The 8,542-nt window shown below is 49.7% G+C and overlaps 1 protein-coding gene across 1 annotated transcript; it reads left to right on the forward strand.

Moving 5' to 3' along the window:
• Positions 1-7,487, forward strand: KCNJ2 (potassium inwardly rectifying channel subfamily J member 2). Its single transcript, XM_032706588.1, has 2 exons — positions 1-126; positions 5,031-7,487. The coding sequence occupies exon 2, from the start codon at positions 5,247-5,249 to the stop codon at positions 6,528-6,530; it is 1,284 nt and encodes a 427-aa protein (XP_032562479.1). The 5' UTR covers positions 1-126; positions 5,031-5,246; the 3' UTR covers positions 6,531-7,487.
• The last annotated feature ends 1,055 nt before the right edge of the window (positions 7,488-8,542 follow it).

Consider the following 8,542-nt stretch of genomic DNA (forward strand, 5'->3'; position numbering starts at 1 on the left):
GGGGCCGCGGGCGGGCGGGAGCGCAGAGCGGGCGGGCGGCGGGCACCGGGCCGGCTTCGGCGTCCCCCAGCTGCTGGATCTTACACCCCTGCCCTCCACACGCACCTCCCTCGCGGGCCGCGGCAGGTAAGAAGCGCCTTCTCCATCCTTTCGAGTCGCCCCCCCCCCCCGACCCCCATCCTCCCGGAGCGCAGCCCCCCGAGGGGGAGGCGATCCGCGATGCTGTGTCGCGACACCGCGAGATAAAGCTCCCCTTGTGTGCCCCGGCTTGGAGGGGGAACTCCTGCATTTCTCACGCCCCCCATCCCCGAGCTATTCTCAGTGCCTGGAATAATTCGATAGGTATGGCTGGAGCGCCCGAGCATCTGCTTCCAGCATCTGTTTGTGCTTATAACTTTCCATGCACCAGCTGCTCCCCCCCATCCCCCCCGGGATATTTTATCCTGGGGAAGGGCTGGAAGTTCGCATGACAACTCCGCGTCGCTCAAGGCGCGCCGCTCCATCCCTTTCCCTTCTTCTCGCCTGTTGTTCCTGCACAAGAGGGAGGGCAGAAGCGGCGAGTCCCAGCGCTCAGATGCGTGTTTTTGAGTGTTCGGAGTGCTTTAGAGGGGTGTGAAAGGAACCTGTAGCTTCATTCATTGGCAGCATGGAAACGGCGGGGTTTCTTTATTTCAGATCAGCTTGCTAAAAAATAATAAAAAAAAAATAGAAAGAAGGAAAAAAACCCCGCAGGCTGTGAAGAGCTGTATTGTTTCAGCTTAGTTCCTGACAGTTACAGGAAAAAATACTGATAAGCAAAGGCAGATGGGTTCGACGGTTCCGTACCCGGGGCGGGGGCAGGAGGGGACCCGCAGGTGTCCGGGTTAAGCGGAACCCGCAGCTCTGTCCCCGCAGCTCTGTCCCCGCAGCTCTGTCCCCGCAGCTCTGTCCCCGCCGCCTCCGCGCCCCGCCAGCTGCCCGCACTTGTCTCTGTGTCTCAGCCTTCCTTACCTTTACACTTGTTTGCTTTTCCATCCTCGCAGCCGGTGCACCACGTACACCCCCTGGTGATGGCTGTTCCACTCGTAGTTATTTTGTCATCGGCTACAAATACCCCGAGCGCTTCTCCTTGACAGGACAGCAGATGCAAACGCCACTTATCCTCTTTCTCCTATTTCTTCGCACCCATTTCCCTACATAATCTGATAATTTTTAAAATTTATTTTATTTTTTTATTTTTTTTTTTATTTTTTCCCCCACTGCCTGTCCGTGAAGGACAGACCCTTCTCCTGAAAGCAGCTCACCGCTCCGTGTAACTTGAGTCCTCCCCAGACCAGCCGAGAAGCTCTGGGGAATGACTTTTAAGGAGAAAGGTTACAGGGGTGGCCGTGCCCGGCAGCCAGGGAGCAGGAATGTGGGAACGGGCTTCGCTGGGGCGAGAAGCTCCTTTGTTCTGTTTTCCGAGGGCAGCAGGGAAGGCGCTTGGCTGAGGTGGTGCTGGTGCTCTCTTGGCAACATGTGCCCGGCTCTCTCCTCAGGGCTGTGTGGCGTCAGCCTGGGAATAACCGCTCCAAGCGCTCGTTAGTGCTCCTCTCCACCACCCCCCTCTCCTTGCACTTCTGAGTTTTGCCTCAGTCTTTAACCTTCTGCACAAATTCCCTTCGAGCTGCTCGTTGCAGAGTTTAACGTGCGGTGTGAGCTCTTTCCCCAGGGAAGGGCTGCAGGGGGGTGCTGAGGGGAAAGTGAGGTTTGGGCTCCTCGTCGTGGCATTTTCCCAAATGCTGGCTCAGAAATGCTGCAGATGCAGCACAGCCCCGTTTTTCCCGGCCCCTCCAAGCATCCCCTCGTAGCAGAGCAAGCCAGGGCTCTCCCATCCCATCCCATCTCATCCCTTCCCAGTAATGCTGTGTCAGTGCCAGTGCTGGTAATTACAAGCTGCGTTGCTTGTTCTCCCTTCCAGGAGGAAAGGTAACCTGGATTAATAATAATAATAACACACCTAGTGATGATTGAATTTCCAGCTGCATGTGTGTGTCTGGCTGCACTGGGCTCAGTTACACAAATGCTGGGCTGAGTTGGTGGGCACTGGGTTGGCTCTTTTTGTCTGGGGAGGTTTGCGGGGCTGGTCCCACATTGGCATTTTTGGTGCCACCAGCAGCTGATGCTGGGGTGGGGAGGGGGGCAGCAGCCTTGCTCTGCCTTGGAGCAGCAGGTGGATTAGGAAAATGAGAAGTATCATTAGATTTTCATGCTGGTTGTGTCTGGGATTGTGAGGGGGACCTCTGGTGAAGGTCAGGGTGAACTCTGGTCAGGTGTGTGGTTGGGCAGCCAGTGGATCCAGTGGGGGTTTCACAGGACCTGCCACGAGCAGGAGTGAGATCAGACCTGCTGCCTGGTCCCTGTGCACGGGGCTGGTCCTGCTCCCATCCCACACATCCCACCATCCTCCCCACTCCGAGCACTCACAAGGATGAGAGGCAGTTAGTGCTGTAAAAGCAAGAAGACAACTGTGCTGCAGTGGAACATGCCAGAACTTTGTGGGATAAACTTCCAGCAGCCTGCAAAGGTGTCCCCAGGCACACCCCTGGATTTAGGGATCCTTAGAGCCAAATGGGTGCAGGTCCACCAAGGACACAGCAGCCACTGAGCAGCCAGGGAGGAGAAATGCTGTGCAAGGTGCAGTAGGTAGAAGGTGCTCAACCCTTTGGGGGAGGAATGTGACAATGCAGGATACCTAATTCAGGTCCCAAACTTCTAAATGCAGCCAGCTCGCTGCAGGAAGCTCCGTTAGGATTTCAGTGATTTGTGGAATTCAAACAAATGTCCTCAGGTCAAGACTTTTGTGGGGGAAGCTGCGTAGTCAGACACTTTAGACTTTACAGCTTATCTTTCCCTCCACCACAAGTTTTCCTCTAAAATCCAGGAGACAATGCAGGGGAAAAAAACCGAACCCCAGACTTCAAAATAAACTGTTTCCTGGGCTGTGTGTTTCCATCAGCTTGGAACAAAACAGACTTTGACCGTGGAAGTCAAACATGACTGTGATTATAGGATGTGGTTTGTAAGTGATCGATTTGCAGAGCAATGCGATGGCTTTTCAAGAAGTTTTTTTGTGTGGAATGTATTAACAGTAATTTCGCTTCCCCACTGTGTTCAGGTTTCTAATCAAAGTGTTTCTCAGCCAAAACAAAAATCATTTACATGAGCATTAAAAGAATTCTTTTGTATTTTTGAGAATGGTATCCTGATGGGAATGAAAAGCCCCGAGAACAAAAAGGTGTGAGAGGGGGAAAAAGTGGATCCTTAGGCAGTTGTCTAATTAAGAATAAATGTAGAGAATAAGTAAGAGGGCAGCTACACTGTAAGTGTTCATTGCTGAGAGCTGTGCTCAGAGTGGGCATTACTGAACCTATTGAGAGCTGCCAAAATGTCTTGTAGGAGCTGAAGTCACAGATGACTAATCTTGGCAAGTAGGCATCAGGACACATTCTTGCACAACAAACAGGAGTGAGGAAGAAAGAGGAGGTAAAAGTAAAGCCTGAAGAGGTCCTGGAGGGAAGAGCAGCCTGCAAGGAGCTGAGAGCACGATGATGGTGCTGTTTGTCACCTGCTGTTTTCCTAACAAGTGTTTGCTGAGCTAAAGCCCTTGTAATGTGGCTGAAGGATGTGGGAGGGCTGAGGAGCTATTTGAAATCCCTCAAGTTTTTGGAACATCTCTGCAGGGCTTTAGGGGCTGCTGTTGGGAAAGGAGAAAATGTCTTACCTACAACTGTTGTAGGATTTGAGTCAGACTGAAGCCACTGGGGGACAGAGGTCCTGGTGGACAGAGGTTGTGCTCCACAGTTTTGTTGGGTTTTGGACAAACTCAGATGAGTTTTTATAACACTAATTTAGAGAGAGCATCGTGATTTAATCCCCTACTATGGTAAATGGTTCTGAAGTCTCCTCTGCCATGACAAAGGGACAGCAGACGTTCCCCAGCACTCGGGTTTAGCCTTGTCTCCTGCATGGGGCACGTGTGGATGGAGCAGTGGCATTAGTGCCTCTCTCCTGCAGCATTTCAATCCCATTTCCTGATACACAGAACATGACTTAATGGATGACGCACTTGTTAAAAGCTGAACCTGGGTCTAAGCCAGACCTCCTTGAAACGAGTTTGGTGGCTTCTACCCTCAGGAAGAAGGTTTTGTAGCCTCTCAGCTGAGTCTTAATTGGTGATGTTTATGGCCCATGGGACACTTGGAGCCGTTACCTGTTGGAGGTGGAATCTGCTGCCTCGGGCTCCCAAGGGGAAGGTGCTGGTTCTTGCTACTAAAGGTGTTATGAAGACACTCAGCTGGTTCTACTCCACTGTAACCTTTTGGTAGTTGCATCATTGCAAGGTTTAGTTTGCTTTGTCCAACTTATGCCTGATATGGGTGTAAAACTCACAGAGATCCCGGTGAGTTTCTGGAGTTAAAGAGGAACCAATGCAGCCCTCATTCCTGCTGTTTGCAGAGAGTACACAGTTCACTCTTCTAGCTTAATTAAAAAAATTAAATGAGATCTAATTTCATGGAAATCTCTGCTATTTGCACTTCCCAGGTTTATTGCTTTTCTCTGTACACGCCACCTTCCCTTTTGCAACTCCCTGGTTTGTCGTTGACAAACAGTCTGGGGGACAGGTTGTAAGTCACCACAAACATCTCCAGTATTTGTGTTTGAGCAGATGGAGGTTAAAGGGAGTTGTTTGTTTCCCGATACACAGAAAGCACAGTTGCAAATAGCAGAGACATTCTCTGCATGTCCAGCTTTAAAGTGAGTGTTGCTCAGGGACTTGTGTGACACGATGCCTTCGGGGCTTTCCCTGGGGAAGAGCAGTGACTTCCTCACAGTGACGATGTGACTCCTGTCCATGCACAGTTGTGATCACTGAGCATTGCTCAGAGTCTTGTTAAGAAAAAAGGAAACTTCCTGCAGGTCTGCAGGAGGAATTTAACTTGATCCTTCCAGGTTTGATTCCATATCCTGTCCCTCCAGGATCTAACACGACGTTTCTCTTTCTCTTGCAGACCATGCCCTCTCTATGACGGTTGCTTGCTAAGCTAACTCTGCATGCCAGAAGACTGTCCTTGGTTGATCCAGGGGCTCTTGGGGACTCCAGCCTCTCCCCGGTTTTTCCGTGTGTGTGTGTTCCTCTAGAACTTTCAAAACTGTTTCTCCAAAGGGTTTTGCAGAAACTCAGACTGTTTTCTAAAGCAGAAGCACCTCAGTCCACAGCAGTAGTGATGGGCAGCGTGCGAACCAACCGCTACAGCATCGTGTCTTCGGAGGAGGACGGCATGAAGCTGTCCACCATGGCCGTGGCCAACGGCTTTGGGAATGGGAAGGGCAAGGTACACACCAGGCAGCAGTGCAGGAGCCGCTTTGTCAAAAAAGACGGCCACTGCAACGTCCAGTTTATTAACGTGGGGGAGAAGGGACAGCGATACCTGGCAGATATCTTCACCACCTGCGTGGACATCCGCTGGAGGTGGATGCTGGTTATCTTCTGCCTGACCTTCATCCTCTCCTGGCTTTTTTTTGGCTGTGTGTTTTGGTTGATTGCACTGTTGCACGGGGATCTGGAGAACCAAGAGAACAGCAAGCCTTGCGTCTCTCAAGTGAGCAGCTTCACCGCAGCCTTCCTGTTCTCCATCGAGACCCAGACCACGATCGGCTACGGCTTCAGGTGCGTCACGGACGAGTGCCCCATCGCCGTGTTCATGGTGGTTTTCCAGTCTATAGTGGGCTGCATCATCGATGCCTTCATCATTGGGGCCGTCATGGCAAAGATGGCTAAGCCAAAAAAGAGAAACGAAACTCTGGTGTTCAGCCACAATGCCGTGGTGGCCATGAGAGACGGGAAGCTGTGCCTGATGTGGCGCGTCGGGAACCTGAGGAAAAGCCACTTGGTGGAGGCGCACGTGCGAGCGCAGCTCCTCAAATCCAGGATCACGTCGGAAGGGGAGTACATCCCCTTGGATCAGATAGACATCAACGTAGGGTTTGACAGCGGCATAGACCGGATATTCCTGGTCTCCCCGATCACCATAGTACACGAAATAGATGAGGACAGTCCTTTGTATGACCTGAGCAAGCAGGACATGGACAATGCTGACTTTGAAATCGTAGTGATATTAGAGGGCATGGTGGAGGCCACCGCCATGACCACCCAGTGCCGTAGCTCCTACCTGGCGAACGAAATCCTCTGGGGCCACCGCTACGAGCCCGTGCTCTTCGAAGAGAAAAACTACTACAAAGTGGACTACTCGAGGTTCCACAAAACATACGAAGTGCCCAACACACCCATCTGTAGTGCCAGAGACTTAGCAGAGAAGAAATACATTCTCTCGAACGCGAACTCCTTTTGCTACGAGAACGAGGTCGCCCTAAGCAGCAAAGAGGAGGACGAGATCGACACGGGGGTGCCTGAGAGCATGAGCACAGACACCCACCCCGACATGGACCACCACAACCAGGCCGGCGTGCCTCTGGAGCCGCGGCCGCTGCGGCGGGAGTCGGAAATATGACCGGCGGACTCTTCCTCTCCCTTTTGGTTGAAAGTTTAAAATAAAAAAAAAAAAACCAACCAAACAACCCACATCTACCGGTCAAAGGCACGTTGCTGACCTGAGAAGTTGGCCCAGAACAGTTTTCAGACAACGGTACTGTTGAAGAGTGTGGTGGGAAGGCAGCAGACCTGAGAAACCCAGGCTGGTTTTAGGGCTGTCCTCAGAGGAGGGACGACAGAAAGCGAACTCTAAACACAAAGCACTAAACATGTCTAAGTATGAACAGAAGGCACATATGTTGTAGAATAAATTATGTATATATTTTTTTACAAAACTTGAACTTGCAGGCAAGCTTTGGTTGGGTTATTATTATTTTTTTTTTTTCAACTTTTTCCAGAATGCTTCTCTCTAGGGAACAAGAATGTTTTTAATGGCATAACAAAGGCAAGGATCTGCCTTATTATTATTATTATAATTATTTTTTAAAAAGCTGCTGCTAACTACATGAACACAAATGGTTATTTTTGTTGCAGTGTAGTTTTTATTTTCTCTTGTGTAATTTAAAAAAAAAAAAAAGAAAAAAAAAAGAAAAAAAAGTCAGTGTTGAACTTTTTGGGTTGAAAAGCTCGTGATCAGTTCAGAGAGACCGATGTTGCCAGAAAGTCTAAACTCCTTTTGAGGCCAGTAGTTTGATAGCTAGAATCAATTTCTCTCTTTCCAATTACATAAGGGGCATTATGTAATATCAGGCCAATCAGTAGCCTCCAGCAAAATTATGATTTTTGGGGGAGAATTTAATTCTCAGTCTAAAGTGAGACAAAATATACGTATGCGTAGGAAAAAGTACTAAGTGAAAACTACCTAAGTGGATACCAAAGAAAATGCACAGTTTTGCACAGTGGAGTTTATTTAAAAAAAAAAAAAAAAAAAGGAAAAAAAAAAAGGAACAGGCTGCTTTAAACAAAAAAAAAAAAATTTCAAACCTCAGACACTTTTTTTGGTTTTGACTTTTTTTCTTTTTTTTTTTTTTTCTTTTTTTTTTTCTTTTTTTTTTTCTTTTTTTTTTTTAAGACCTTTATTTTGCACCTTATTCTAAAAGCTTAAGCCTCGGATCTAAAGTGAGCTGGGCCTCCTCTCCTTCCTCCTACTCTTCGATGGGGAAATAAATTCCCTCTTTTCTTGTAAGAGGAAACTCAGCAGCCTGGAGCTGGACCTCAAGCTCCTCAACTCCGAGTGGGAAACTGTGCCATGGAGCTGCTGGTCGATGCCAGAGGCTGAGGCTGCAGGAGCAGTGGTTTGGGCACGGATGAGCCAAGCAGCAGAGGAACCCCCAGGAAGAGGTTTTTGAGGAGGAAGGAAGAGGGGCAAACAGCTTTGACAGCACAGCACTTGGGAAGGGCAGAGGGATTGCAGGATTTTGTACAAAATGCTTCTCTTCAGCAGGGCAGGGGTGTCAAAAAAGCGTATTTTTCTCTCATGTAGAGAGGGATTATTTGGGGAGACGAGGCTGCAGAGGGAGGTCCATCCCCTGCCTCCTCTCCCCAGATGAATGGTCAGCGGGTGAGACACCTCACCCAGCTCTGAGCTGATTTGGTCACCCTCAGCCAGGCTCTGGCTCTGGGGGTGTTTTGGCTCCTTCACCCAGAAGGCTTTAAATTCTCTGTGCCTCTAAGATCAAGGAGACAGCGAACCTGTGCTTGGCCCCTGCTCCCCGGGGAGCGGAGCGGGGCGGTGGGGACGATAATCCCGGTCAACTCTTGCAGTATTGGATCACTGTATGCCATTAAAAAACAGCTTGTTCTAGGTCTAATGTCTTCTGCAAACGGATATCTGTGAAGGCCTCTGGCCCCTTCCAGCCCTGCCTGAAAGAAATGCCTGCAACGAAGTGGTTTCTGATGAGATGGTATCTGCAGTGGGTGGGTTCAAAACTGTGGAAATTCGGGGTTGTAAACGTGGATTTGGCTGCTGGAGAGGGCAGATGATGAAGTGCAAGTACTGAGGCTGTTACTGGGGTGGGAGGGTGAGAAAGG

This window comes from Chiroxiphia lanceolata, chromosome 19 (genome assembly GCF_009829145.1).
Source record: "Chiroxiphia lanceolata isolate bChiLan1 chromosome 19, bChiLan1.pri, whole genome shotgun sequence".
In the NCBI taxonomy this organism is placed as follows: domain Eukaryota; kingdom Metazoa; phylum Chordata; class Aves; order Passeriformes; family Pipridae; genus Chiroxiphia; species Chiroxiphia lanceolata.